The sequence below is a fragment of the Pleurodeles waltl genome, chromosome 10 (genome assembly GCF_031143425.1).
Source record: "Pleurodeles waltl isolate 20211129_DDA chromosome 10, aPleWal1.hap1.20221129, whole genome shotgun sequence".
Taxonomy (NCBI): domain Eukaryota; kingdom Metazoa; phylum Chordata; class Amphibia; order Caudata; family Salamandridae; genus Pleurodeles; species Pleurodeles waltl.
Genome location: NC_090449.1, coordinates 22,973,693 through 22,988,809, shown reverse-complemented (window position 1 = coordinate 22,988,809; position 15,117 = coordinate 22,973,693). Strand labels below are relative to the sequence as shown.

At 47.9% G+C, this 15,117-nt stretch overlaps 1 protein-coding gene across 1 annotated transcript in view; it reads right to left on the bottom strand.

Annotated features, from left to right (window-relative positions):
- Positions 1 to 5,346: 5,346 nt before the first annotated feature.
- The window catches only part of FAM50A (family with sequence similarity 50 member A), a 46,711-nt gene continuing 36,940 nt past the window's right edge, over positions 5,347 to 15,117 (bottom strand). Inside the window, exon 12 of the mRNA XM_069209501.1 lies at positions 5,347 to 6,159. Coding sequence (XP_069065602.1) covers positions 6,043 to 6,159 — 117 coding nt within the window. The 3' untranslated portion in view covers positions 5,347 to 6,042. The remainder of the gene's footprint in view (positions 6,160 to 15,117) is intronic.

The following is a 15,117-nucleotide window of genomic DNA, read 5'->3' as shown; positions in this document are numbered from 1 at the left end:
ACAGAAGACAGAAGAACAGAAGACCGGAAGAGCAGAAGAACAGAAGACAGAAGAACAGAAGAACGGAAGAACAGAGAAGAACAGAGAAGAACAGAGAAGAACAGAGAAGAACACAGAAGAACCGAGAAGAAGAACACAGAAGCACCGAGAAGAACAGAGAAGAAGAACACAGAAGACCGGAAGAGCACAGAAGAACAGAAGGGAAGAACAGAAGAACAGAAGAACACAGAAGAAGATTGCAGAGGGGGAGCGAGGAGGAAGAGACAGAGAGGAGGAAAAGAGGCAGGAGCAGGAGAGAAGGTGAGTGGCGCGGGGCAGGGCGAGGGGCTGGGAGGAGGGGGGTACTTACAGTTAGGTGGGTCTCAGGAACACAGGAACTCGGGAACTTGGAGGAGCTGCAGCGGCAGGGGGAGCGACCTACCCTTGGCAAAATGATTGAGCTTCCCGCATGCGCTGCATATCTTTCCCCAGGCTGGGCAGGTGGTCGGATGTGGTGCTGGGCCGCCGCACCACTTGCACGGTCTGCCCCATAGTCTTCCTTTATAAGGTTCTCTTTTTGGGCGTGGTATGTTTGCCGTTACTGCGTTGGCTGCCTCTGCTTTTATCTGGGTTGCAGGTGCTTGTTCCATGTGGGCTGCTCTAGCCCGTGCTAATTCCTAGGAGCGCCCCAGTGTGAGGATGTCCTTCATCGGCATGTTGGCCTGCTGGAGAATGCATTCTCTGAGTTTTGACGATGAGCACCCCTGTATGAACTGTGCACGGATTTCGTCCTCTTCGTCGGGCAGAGTGCCGGTGCTGGCTAGTTCCTTTAGCCTTGCGTAGAAAACGTCAACGGACTCATCTGTGATTTGGCGTGCTTGACGTAATAGGAATCTTTCATAGTCTGAGTTGGCGTATGGCTCAAAATGTGCTGTAATCGCCCTTTTTAGTGTTTCATACGTGCGTGGTTGTGCTTCTGTGACCGATTTGAATACTTTGTGGATGTCCGCTCCGCCGATGTGGAGGAGGAGAGGTCTGCGCCGTTCTGCTTTGATGTCTAGGGCTTCAAAATACATTTCCAGGCGTTCTACCCAGACTTTCCACCTTGCCGCTTGGGTGGCGGGGGCGACTGTGATGGTGAAAGGCTCTAATGGCGGTACGCCGGCCATCGTGAATAGTGTCAAATTGGGGTGGGAGAAAGTGGGGCACGTTGGTTTCGGGCACTGTGTCTGGGCTGGGAGGCAACAAGGAGAACAAAATTCTTGCAGGGGTGGGGCTAGTTTGTGCGCCTTCCTGTTGTGCCTTGTTGTTATTCGTGTTCCTCACTTCTATCTTTTTCTTTGAGGGGTAGGCAAAGATTCTGCCTGGTGTGCCTTTCTTTTAATTTAATTAATATTTTTTTTTTCTTGACTGCAGATTGCTGAGGCTGGGCTGTGCGTTTGCAGTCTTTCTTCTGTGTTTTGCTGGCTGCTGGGCAGAGCCTGGGGAATCCCGGTGTGTGTATTTTCCTTTTTCTCTTTTTTTTTTTTTTTTTTTGTTAGCTCCGGGAGGGGTGGGCACTTTCACTGTTATTGTAGGGTGCCCGCGCTTGAGTAGCACGTGTTCTGGAGCGCCGGTCACACTCGCGCTGATCAGTGCGTTTCTTTGCTGGTAAGGGCCGGGGGCGGGTGCCTTTTCTGTGGCAGCGCACCGGCTGTTTATTGTTTTTTTTTTTTTCCATTGCTGGAGGTGTGGGGGCGCCTTCTTGGTGCCTGCAGCGCTCGCGATGGGGCAGCGCGTGTTGGTGGGCGCTGGCCGTACTCGCGCTGAGGAGCGCGTGATTCCTCAGGGCAGGGGGGGGCGAACAGGCAGGTACCTGCTCACGGCAGCACGCCGGCCGCTTTTCGCTCCGGGTCGCTGGGGGCGGTGAGCGCACTCGCACCGAGGAAAGCGTGTTTCCCCTGGGGAAAAGAGGCAGGTACCTGGAGGCGGCTGCTCGCCGGCTGCTTTTCTTTCGAGTTGCTGGGGAGGCCGGGCCTGGGCTTGGAGTCTTGCACCACTTCTGCTTGCAACGGGGAACTTCCGCTTGAGGTAGGCGAAGATCCTTGGGGCGCGCCGGCCTGCGTACACCTTTCTGCCCTGATTCAATGCTCTCAGTCTGGTGTTCTTGGTCGTGGGTGGTGTCACTACCATAGGTGGTAGGCCCACTCTTCGTCGCCAATTGTCAGGTCCCGGGAGACCCTGAATAAATACCAGAGACGCCGTAATGGAGGTGTATATATCCTTTATTCTCTGTCACACTCTAACTGGCTTTGCGCCCTTTCCCCTCCTTACTTATCACCTCCCGCCCCTCCTCACCGCCCAGTCCATCCTGCCCCGACCGGAGGGGTGATGTCTCCTCACCACTCTCGTACTCCTCTGGTGGTGCAGTCCCACGCCGGTGACGACACCACAGGCCTTTCCATGGCAGCTGAGCCAAGTAGAAATGCTTTTAAGTGTGTGTTGTGCGCGTGGTAACGGGTGAGTGTTTCTGTGAGATTGTGTGTGTGCAAGTGTAGAGTAATGTGTATGTATCTCTCTGTGAGTGAAAGTGGAGGTCAAAGGGCGCGTGATGTCACTTCCGCTTCCCCTGGCCTTTTGGTGAATTGACGTCCATGACTAAGGGTAGCCGTAGGCATTGGCATTATACATGAACGCCGCACAATTAGGCTTTCTTAGCGAGGCTCCGGTACTGTTAATTTTTGTGTTCAGTAAAAGAACAAAGGGTTGTTTTCTACTTGTAAAGGGCCTTGGGTGGGACCTGGAGCTATTCTGGGAGGGTCTCGTCCAGCCTCCAGAACCCGGCCTGGCTGCAAGTAATGTTACACCCATAGTGCACGGCTCAGCTGAAAGCGTGGCACGCAAGGCTGGTGAATGTCACGCATAGGAAGTGTGAAATGTCCTGGCACTGGTAGGAGAGGGCAGTACCGGACAGTGGACCTGAAACAAGGCTCAGTGCACAGAGACGGGGCACAGATGTTTCAGAGACGGAAAATTGCTCGCAAACTGTATAATGAAAAATAACACCCTAATGTATGGTTCGGCGCTGCCCTCTTGTGGCGGGTTCAAAGAAGGCACTGATGATGGGAACAGTCAGACAAGGCCCTGGAGGGAGTTTTCGGCTGCCCAGGAAACTGTCCGGGCTGCAGCTAAAATACAATTATGTGACCAATCAAATAGGACTTTTCAGTTTTCCAAACCGCGGAACAGCTGGATATCCAAGGGAAATTACACCACTTGAGTACAGGGTTCAGTAAAGTTAGGCTTATTTAGTAATGCTTGACCAGTACAACCGGCTTTGATCTCGAAAACACTTCTTCAGAAGTAAACGTATCAATGCAGTCATCATTAGTCGCTTCGAAGCCTGCGTTTCAAGGAACTATGAAGCTTTGAGGGGGGCGTCGGTAATTCTCCTCCTGTTCAGGGTGCTGGGTTTGCAGCTCTGAGCAGCCTCAATCCTCGACTGCCCCAAAACTGGAAGGGTGGCATCCTTAAACCTGTGGACTGACGCCTGGCTTACAAGCATTCTAGCGCCTAAATCAGTACGAATGGCAATTACGCCCAAGGCCACTTAAGGCAACCACGATTTACGGATGAGGAATGCGTCACATGGCGGCACCGAATTACAATGACGTCAATTCGCAGACACACTGAAGTAGTGAAAGGGGCGTTATGCTCCCTTTAACCATGCCTGTCAATTCACCAATAGGCCAGAGATCGCAGAAGTGGCATCACATGCCCTTTGATCTTCATTACATCACTAGAAGTGCCATCACATAACCCTTGACCCTGCTTTTCCCAGGAAGCACGGTAAATGACCATGACGTAACAACTGACACTGCTGAAAGGCCTTAATCGCGGCATTATTAGTATAACACCATAACACACACGTGTTTAATTTAGACAACACCTACACTATGGTGCTGCCTTGATATTTGAAAGTTCTGGGGCATAATACTTTTCCTGAATTGTAGTGAACAATTGAAGTGGACAAGCCAGGCCTCTTCAAGGGAGTTCCTTCCCTTGGGAACATTTTTAAAATAAAGGAGTGAAATGCTGTATTTTAAAGCACAATTGCTGAAAATGCCACAGGCGGTGAAAGGGCCTCTCGATAAAAAAAAAATCTTCAAATCCTCTCAAGGTGTACCAACCAATGAAACACGATGTTCTCCAGGAGTTGTTTCATTTTTTTCAAAATGTGGTATGGGTGCCCGCATGTGTCAAAAATGACCTCATTAGTGTCAAGGCCAGCATTTTGTCATGGGCACAGCCATATTATATGGGTGCCCCCTTACAGTAAAACTAACAAAATATGCCAGTGGCAGAATCTTTCAGTCTATGCTGTCCACATGCCATAGGTAATCCTTGTGTCAAAAAATACCTCAGGGTGTGGGAGCCAACATTTTGTCATGGTTGCCACCCTCCAGTATGCTAGGTTGTCCACCATTGTGCCAAGAAGTACACCCAGCATGCCAGTACCGGCCATTTTGCCACTGATGTCCACATGCCAGAATTTCCTCAGGTAGGCCACTATTTTTTCACGTGTGCCCCATTTGCCATGAATTACCTGTAGTATGCCAGTACATGTGTTTTACCATTGGTGCCTTTTATGTAATAACTGCCCCCAGTGAGCCAGTGCCAGTATTTTGTCACAGGCAATGATTACCTTCAGAATGCCAGGGCCAACGACTAACTCGCAAGCATCATATCACACTCACTCACACTCATATTCACTCTCTCACACTCAATCATTTATTCTCACTCACTCTCTTACACCACCTTACACATTGTCTGTTCTCAGTCCTCACTTGTACTCACTCCTCTCATTCACTCATACTTACTGACAATCTTACACCATCTCCTTCACTGTCACTGACTCACTCAATTTCACGCACATGCTTACACACAGACACACATGCTCTTTCACATAAGCATGCTCTCGCCCGCATGCACACACAATATTCATTTAAAATCATTCTGACCCATCACAGCTGCCACCAAAATGCCCTGCTCCAGCTAATGTGTTCCATTGTGTGTTAAATGACTGGAGAATCACAGAATACTATACACTGTTGGTATACTGAATAATAGTCGGAAAATAAAGAACGCCAAGCTGCTTCTGTGTCCTTAGCATGGATCTTGCCACCTCTGAGCCCAGGGGCCACAAAAGCATTGCCAGAGGGCGCAAGGGGCCGCCGCGATCCCAAAACGGCGTCAATGCCCCTAACTACACTCGCAGATGGCATCATAGAGACATGAAATGACCTTTCATCAAGTGGCCTCAAACTATGGCAGCTCGAGTGCAAAACTGGATCTGATATCACATGATAGGATTAATAAATGAAGGCCTTGTGGAAGCAGAGAAAAACTTTATTAGTTACCAAACATTAAATATGGTGCTGCCATGATATTAAAGAACACCACTAGTGCTGGCCAGCACTACAGCCGTGCCACACCCAAACACAGCCACTATATAATGCCAGACTCTTGCAGCTAAAAACTATTCTCAAATAATACAAAAATGTTTTATATGCTGCCGAGCACCACGCTGTGTAGTTCATAAATGCTATTATTTACAGTTTTTGATATTACTTAAATTAATGCTACTCAGTTTACAGACCTCAGACAGATGAAAGGCTGATTGGCCCTTGCTGGATTTGATGAGCCCAATGAGGTATTCAGACAGCTTTCGGCATAATTATAGTCTCAAATGCTAAAGCACTTTCAGAAGGGGGGTAAAGCAGAAACTTTAGGGTGACAAAGAGTGATGAAACCAAATTAATGAGAAAGTAAAAAAAATGACCTTTTTAGGTCTTGCTTGCACAGCACACGTGCTGCAGCTTACAAGACATTTTGTTAGGATGTTAGGATGGATGGGGTGGGGGGGTAGGAGCCTGCCCATTGATTGCTATTGTTTATCTAAATCATCACTCATTTGCTGGCTCCTCTTTGGTCAGTACATCCCTGCTTCACTTGTTCTTCATTGGAGCTTGGGCCAAGTACTGCATCCTTCCACTGCTCGCGGGCATTCCGAGGTACTTATTTTTATTTTTGTTGCTTGCCCCGCCATTGTGCTGCTTCCCCAGTCATTGCTTTGCTTGCCCGTCGTTTCTCGCCTGGTCGCCCCAAACACTGGCAGGAAGTTGCTTGCCCGACCTCCATCTGAAATGAAAAAAAAACGCTATGACGCAGCCAGCGCTATTGTGTCAAAGCACTTTTTAGGGTCGAGCCTGTGTTGCATGCGCTCGCGCATGCGTATCGCAGCGAGACGCTTTAATGTTTAGAAAAGGGCTCGGAGCCCTGTCGACGTCACATCAGTGTTTTCATTGGTTCATGGGCTTGCCTAATAAAATCTGCTTGCTTTCATTAGTCGAAGGCACGCAAACGTCATACCTTTTCCGGTGGCAAGCCCTCCTCGAGCGCAGTGACCAAGTACAGAAAACATGCGAGGCTCGCTGTTTTCTGTCTGGCTCGTGGACTACTTTTTCTCTAATTTACTAGCGCGATTTCGCTTGGCAGAAGTCGAGCGCTTTACATAGTTAATTGCACTTTTTCAGGTTACATACATAAATGCACTTTTGCCGATAGGTGAAAAGTCGGGTTAGGAGTTCACAACGCTATCAGCTCTAACATGAGCAAACGCGAGACCCGTTGCATTGCAAATGCTTGTTTTGTATTGGCTGTCCTGTCGCTCCTCCCCCACCCCCCTGTTCTCTTCCACCCTGGTTGTTGCTCGCCCCATCCCCGCTGTTGGTTGCTGTGCTCCCTCCCACCGGAAAAAAGCCCTATGGCACGGCCAGTACTGGCCATGTCATATCACTTTTTCTAACTTTTTGCCATGCTGCGTATCACTGCGCTGCTGTAGCCTGGCAGTGTGCATGGGAAAACCTATTGGCTTTGCCAATGCTTTTTTTTTTTTTTTTTTGGCAGCTGGGTTGACAAACCGATTTGTTAAAGTTTTCTATCCTTGTGCCACCTTCTGACAACAGACACCTCTTCATATTGTGGAGGTGATGGGGTTGAGGGTCGCCCGCAGCTGATCTTAGATACTCATGGACATTAACAGTAGTGGTACTTCTGTCATCTGAGATACTCGTGGACATTACCTGTAGTGGTACTTCGGTCATCTGACATACTCGTGGATATTAACAATAGTGATACTTCTGTCAGCTGACATACTCGTGCACATTAACAGTAGCGGTACTTCTATCATCTGACATACTCGTGGACATTAACAGTAGCGGTACTTCTGACATACTCGTGGACATTACCTGTAGTGGTACTTCTATCATCTGACATACTCGTGGACATTACCAGTAGCTGTACTTCGGTCATCTGACATACTCGTGGACATTAACAGTAGCGGTACTTCTGTCATACTTGTGGATATTAACAGTAGCGGTACTTCTGTCATCTGACATACTCGTGGACATTAACAGTAGCGGTACTTCTGTCATCTGACATACTTGTGGATATTAACAGTAGCGGTACTTCGGTCATCTGACATACTCGTGGACATTAACAGTAGCGGTACTTCGGTCATCTGACATACTCGTGGACATTAACAGTAGCGGTACTTCTGTCATCTGATATACTTGTGGATATTAACAGTAGCGGTACTTCTGTCATCTGACATACTTGTGGATATTAACAGTAGCGGTACTTCTGTCATCTGACATACTTGTGGATATTAACAGTAGCGGTACTTCCGTCATCTGACATACTTGTGGATATTAACAGTAGCGGTACTTCCGTCATCTGACATACTTGTGGATATTAACAGTAGCGGTACTTCTGTCATCTGACATACTTGTGGATATTAACAGTAGCGGTACTTCTGTCATCTGACATACTTGTGGATATTAACAGTAGCGGTACTTCCGTCATCTGACATACTCGTGGACATTAACAGTAGCGGTACTTCTGTCATCTGACATACTTGTGGATATTAACAATAGTGGTACTTCTGTCATCTGACATACTCGTGGACATTAACAGTAGCGGTACTTCTATCATCTGACATACTCGTGGACATTAACAGTAGCGGTACTTCGGTCATCTGACATACTCGTGGACATTACCTGTAGTGGTACTTCGGTCATCTGACATACTCGTGGACATTACCAGTAGCGGTACTTCGGTCATCTGACATACTCGTGGACATTAACAGTAGCGGTACTTCTATCATCTGACATACTCGTGGACATTACCAGTGGCGGTACTTCTATCATCTGACATACTCGTGGACATTAACAGTACTTCTGTCATCTGACATACTCATGGACATTAACAGTAGCGGTACTTGGGTCATCTGACATACTCATGGACATTAACAGTAGCGGTACTTGGGTCATCTGACATACTCGTGGACATTAACAGCGGTGGTACTTCTATCATCTGACATACTCGTGGACATTAACAGTAGCGGTACTTCCGTCATCTGACATACTCGTGGACATTAACAGTGGTGGTACTTCTATCATCTGACATACTCGTGGACATTAACAGCAGTGGTACTTCGGTCATCAGACATATTCGTGGACATTACCAGTAGCGGTACTTCGGTCATCTGACATACTCGTGGACATTAACAGTGGCGGTACTTCTATCATCTGACATACTCGTGGACATTAACAGCGGTGGTACTTCGGTCATCTGACATACTCGTGAACATTAACAGTTGCGGTACTTCCGTCATCTGACATACTCGTGGACATTACCAGTAGTGGTACTTCGGTCATCAGACATACTCGTGGACATTACCAGTAGTGGTACTTCGGTCATCAGACATACTCGTGGACATTACCAGTAGCGGTACTTCGGTCATCTGACATACTCGTGGACATTAACAGTGGCGGTGCTTCTATCATCTGACATACTCGTGGACATTAACAGTGGCGGTGCTTCTATCATCTGACATACTCGTGGACATTAACAGTAGCAGTGCTTCTATCATCTGACATACTCGTGGACATTAACAGTAGCGGTACTTCTATCATCTGACATACTCGTGGACATTAACAGTGGCGGTACTTCTGTCATCTGACATACTCATGGACATTAACTGTGGTGTGTGAGAAAGTAGCCTCTTTCTAGCCTTGTTACCCCCACTTTTGGCCTGTTTGTGAGTGTATGTCAGGGTGTTTTCACTGTCTCACTGGGATCCTGCAAGCCAGGGCCCAGTGCTCATAGTGAAAACCCTATGTTTTCAGTATGTTTGTTATGTGTCACTGGGACCCTGCTAGTCAGGACCCCAGTGCTCATAAGTTTGTGGCCTATATGTATGTGTTCCCTGTGTGGTGCCTAACTGAGGCTCTGCTAACCAGAACCTCAGTGGTTATGCTCTCTCATTTCTTTCAAATTGTCACTAACAGGCTAGTGACCAATTTTACCAATTTACATTGGCTTTCTGGAACACCCTTATAATTCCCTAGTATATGGTACTGAGGTACCCAGGGTATTGGGGTTCCAGGAGATCCCTATGGGCTGCAGCATTTCTTTTGCCACCCATAGGGAGCTCTGACAATTCTTACACAGGCCTGCCACTGCAGCCGGAGTGAAATAACGTCCACGTTATTTCATAGCCATTTTACACTGCACTTAAGTAACTTATAAGTCACCTATATGTCTAACCTTTACCTGGTAAAGGTTAGGTGCAAAGTTACTTAGTGTGAGGGCACCCTGGCACTAGCCAAAGTGCCCCCACATTGTTCAGGGCCAATTCCCTGAACTTTGTGAGTGCGGGGACACCATTACACGCGTGCACTACATATAGGTCACTACCTATATGTAGCTTCACAATGGTAACTCCGAATATGGCCATGTAACATGTCTAAGATCATGGAATGGCCCCCTCTATGCCATCCTGGCATTATTGGGACAATTCCATGATCCCAGTGGTCTGTAGCACAGACCCTGGTACTGCCAAACTGCCTTTTCTGGGGTTTCACTGCAGCTGCTGCCAACCCCTCAGACAGGTTTCTGCCCCCCTGGGGTCAAGCCAGGCTTGTCCCAGGATGGCAGAACAAAGGACTTCCTCTGAGAGAGGGTGTTACACCCTCTCCCTTTGGAAAATGGTGTGAAGGCAGGGGAGGAGTAGCCTCCCCCAGCATCTGGAAATGCTTTCTTGGGCACAGATGTGCCCAATTCTGCATAAGCCAGTCTACACCGGTTCAGGGGCCCCTACTCTGGCGCGAAACTGGACAAAGGAAAGGGGAGTGACCACTCCCCTGACCTGCACCTCCCCTGGGAGGTGTCCAGAGCTCCTCCAGTGTGCTCCAGACCTCTGCCATCTTGGAAACAGAGGTGCTGCTGGCACACTGGACTGCTCTGAGTGGCCAGTGCCACCAGGTGACGTCAGAGACTCCTTCTGATAGGCTCCTTCAGGTGTTAGTAGCCTATCCTCTCTCCTAGGTAGCCAAACCCTCTTTTCTGGCTATTTAGGGTCTCTGTCTCTGGGGAAACTTTAGATAACGAATGCAAGAGCTCATCAGAGTTCCTCTGCATCTCTCTCTTCACCTTCTGATAAGGAATCGACTGCTGACCGCGCTGGAAGCCTGCAAACCTGCAACATAGTAGCAAAGACGACTACTGCAACTCTGTAACGCTGATCCTGCTGCCTTCTCGACTGTTTTCCTGCTTGTGCATGCTGTGGGGGTAGTCTGCCTCCTCTCTGCACCAGAAGCTCCAAAGAAATCTCCCGTGGGTCGACGGAATCTTCCCCCTGCAACCGCAGGCACCAAAAAGCTGCATTACCGGTCCCTTGGGTCTCCTCTCAGCACGACGAGCGAGGTCCCTTGAATCCAGCAACTCTGTCCAAGTGACTCCCACAGTCCAGTGACTCTTCAGTCCAAGTTTGGTGGAGGTAAGTCCTTGCCTCCCCACTCCAGACTGCATTGTTGGTAACCGCGACTTTTGCAACTTCTCCGGCCCCTGTGCACTTCCGGCAGAAATCCTTTGTGCACAGCCAAGCCTGGGTCCACGGCACTCTAACCTGCATTGCACGACTTTCTAAGTTGGTCTCCGGCGACGTGGGACTCCTTTGTGTAACTTCGGGTGAGCACCGTTTCACGCATCCTCGTAGTGCCTGTTTCTGGCACTTCTCCGGGTGCTACCTGCTGCTGAGAGGGCTCCTTGTCTTGCTCGACGTCCCCTCTACCTCCTGGTCCAATTTGTGACCTCCTGGTCCCTCCTGGGCCACAGCAGCGTCCAAAAACGCTAACCGCACGATTTGCAGCTAGCAAGGCTTGTTGGCGTTCTTTCGGCGGGAAAACACTTCTGCACGACTCTCCACGGCGAGAGGGATCCGTCCACCAAAGGGGAAGTCTCTAGCCCTTTTCGTTCCTGCAGAAACCTCTGCTTCTTCTGTCCAGTAGAAGCTCCTTTGCACCCACAGCTGGCATTTCCTGGGCATTTGCCCATCTCCGACTTGCTAGTGACTTTTGGACTTGGTCCCCTTGTTCCACAGGTACTCTAGATTGGAAATCCATTGTTGTTGCATTGTTGGTTTGTGTCTTTCCTGCATTATTCCTCTATCACGACTTCTATGTCCTTGGGGGAACTTTAGTGCACTTTGCACTCACTTTTCAGGGTCTTGGGGAGGGCTAATTTTCTAACTCTCACTATTTTCTAATAGTCCCAGCGACCCTCTACAAGGTCACATAGGTTTGGGGTCCATTCGTGGTTCGCATTCCACTTTTGGAGAATATGGTTTGTGTTGCCCCTATCCCTATGTGTTCCCATTGCATCCTATTGTAACTATACATTGTTTGCACTGTTTTCTAAGACTATACTGCATATTTTTAGTACTGTGTACATATAACTTGTGTATATTTGCTATCCTCACTCTGAGGGTACACTCAGAGATACTTTGGCATATTGTCATAAAAATAAAGTACCTTTATTTTTTAGTATAACTGTGTATTGTGTTTTCTTATGATATTGTGCAAGTGACACTTGTGGTACTGTAGTAGCTTCACACGTCTCCTCGTTCGGCCTAAGCTGCTCTGCTAAGCTACCATTATCTATCAGCCTAAGCTGCTAGACACCCTATACACTAATAAGGGATACCTGGGCCTGGTGCAAGGTGTAAGTACCCCTTGGTACTCACTACAAGCCAGTCCAGTCTCCTACATGGTGGTACTTCTATCATCTGACATACTCGTGGACATTAACTGTGGTGGTACTTCGGTCATCTGCAACCCTCCGCTTCTCTCTGAGGATCGACGCCCTGAGACCACGAGGACCTGGAGGGCTCATCTTGATGCCATGAACTCAGATGCTCTGGTGCCAGGCAAGAGAAGCGCCGCCTGTCCCCTGCAGTGATCTCCTTTCAGTGAACAAGCTCCCCCCCCACCCACACACACACACAAGTGCAGTGAGCAGCCTTCCTCTGGAAGCAATCAGACGTGAATCATCCCGGTTATTGTTTGTTTTGTGTGTGTTTTTTTTTTTTTTTTTTTTTTTTGGCAAGCCAGGTCATAATTATTCAGAAATAGTTTCACAAATTGATGGAATTCACATGCAAGCTCTTATTTTAAACATACTACGTCCAAATCTGCCCTGGTCTCGTAAACAACCCTGCAGAAAGGATATATAAAACAAAAAGCTATGACACGGTGAACGCTGGCTGCGTCTTAGCATTTACTTAATGTTCACTTTCAGTCGTTCTGTTGTACAACATGCTTCAAAATATTAGCAAAGCCAAACACTAAAGGTTTTTGGCTGTCAATGTTTTTGTTATTTTTTTTTCTTTTACTTTCAGCGGAACTGCTGTACATAGCTAAATAAAATAAAAAAATTGACAAAGCCAAAAGATTTCACATAGGTGAAAGCCTTTTGCCTAAGCTTGTTTTCGTTGTACAAGGCACGGTCCAGCTGGCTATATTGTATTGTAAAATGTATATAGCGCTCTCCACCCCTCTGTGGCGTGCAGAAGGGCTCGTCTACAAGGCTGACGTGTTTTGACCACACGTGGGAGGTGGTTCACGCTGTGGTTGGTGGCCGCTGAGGTGCGGTTACGTTGTGGACTGCAGCGCTTAGCAGTGCGATGAATGAAGAGTGCTATAGAGGCGCACAGGTTATGGTTTGCAGTAAGTTTCGACAAGCTCCTTTATGGAATTCTGTCTGATCATAGTTCACACTTGGGCGGTCACTGCCCTTGGTGGTCCAAAGAGACATCTTGCCCTGAGGCAGCCACAAGTTGCAGGAGGAATGGTGGAGAGACCAGTGTGTAATCTTAGCATACAAAAAACTGTAGAAATAAACATTGTGTTGCATGTGAGAGGTCTATATTAGGTACTTTTGGGAAGCACTAGAATCGGGCAGACATTCTAGCGCATGAAAGCAAGAACAGCTGCCAGCCCAGGGTCAGGACTGTAGAGTAGTGGCTGGAACCACGTCCAGGGAAACGCAGAGTTTTAGGCCACATTCAAAGGCAGCAGTAACCTCAGGTCTCAGCAACGTGAGAGTGTGAATAATGCAAACACTGAAGAGGAAACTGCAGATGGTGCAGGTGTGTCTTCTGATGTTCACCCCCAAAGCTCAGCTCACAGGATTAACTCAAAGTGGATCCGTTCTGGACGCTCCTGACTGTGGCACTGGGGGGGGGGGGGGGGGGGGGGGGGAAGAGGTTCACAAACCGTGGAAGTGTGCTGTCTGCATTCCTAGATCTGTGCAGCGGAGGGACAGACACTGAAGTCAGGGGGGTGTAGCGATGGCTACTTGAGCAATTCTACTAGCTGTCTTAGCGAGGGGAAACTAGCTGGTTCCTTCCCCAGCATCGCCATGTAGCAGAGGCGAGGGGCAGACTGCGGTTTCTCTCACCATGAGGGAGTTTCTGAGCCAAGCCTGCCCTTCGCCTGTTTCTAATGCTGCTTCTGGAAGGTTCATTACAGCCCGGGGCAGCGGTCTCACACCTCTGTGTCCATGTAGTGGGTGCTCCTGCTTAGAGCAAGCCCCAGAGCCATCTGCTGTGAGAAGCATCACTTTACACAAAGGCAGGGAGTCTGAGAAGGGCACTCGAACAGGGCAAAAGGTTTCCACCAGGCTCAGTTAACCAGCACCGTAGGGGCAGCAGGTAATGCACATGATGCAGAGTTACACCCCACTTAAAATGTATAGGTTAATCTCACATCAATTTTAATTGAACATTTCATTTGTGTAGGACTGATAACATGAGTCTATCCATGAAAGCGCAGACTTCATCCTTACAGACTGACAGTCAATACAATGAGATTCACGACCAAATGCATGAGCTTTAAAAGGTACTGATGTGGAACCACCCCATCACGTCAAAGAGTAAGCCACAGGTAGGGACAAATTTAGTCCTAAATTTTTATAACAGTACTTAATTCTGTTACTCCTGAGTTCATTTCTTTCTCATATTTATTTCGATTTTTTTTTAACAAAAAAGGAGCTATGATTGTTCAATACATGAATAAATAAATAAACACCACATTAATAATAAATATAAACAATAGACAAAACATTACTCACATTACTAGCAAATGAAACAATTATAAAGTTAAACAATATAAGAAACCCACCAAAGGTGGTGCCCTACGCATTTAATTAGTGGTCACTATCGCATAGCTACACGTATGATCCACTCCTACTTACTAAGGTTGTGGGCTTTTCATGCACTTGGCTATCAACGCGCTGTGTATTTCTTTCACACAAGCGTGATATAGTGCATCTCAAGTCTTTACGTTATAGTCCATTGTTTAGCAAGCCCACACACTTGCAATAAAAAGAAGTCAACGCGTTTCGGCCTTCTGATTTAGGGCCTCATCAGGAGTGGAAAAGGGCAATAGCATTTCTGAATTGTAGAAAAAGGAGCTAGTTGCTGTCTGCCTTCCTCAAATGATTCAATCTGTGAGCCTTACTACTTAGGTTGTTTTTAACGAAGTGTGGCGTTGGGGCTCACACCGTTTACCGTGCCCGGCGTTTGCTCGTGTCGTTCTCCATACGGCAAACCTGCCTTAGGACGCGTCTTCCGGGTAAATTTAGTTGCTAAGAGACATCTAGCTCCTTTTTCTACAATTCAGAAATGCTATTGCCCTATCCAGTCCTGATGAGGCCCTAAATCAGAAGGCCGAAACGCGTTGACTTCTTTTTATT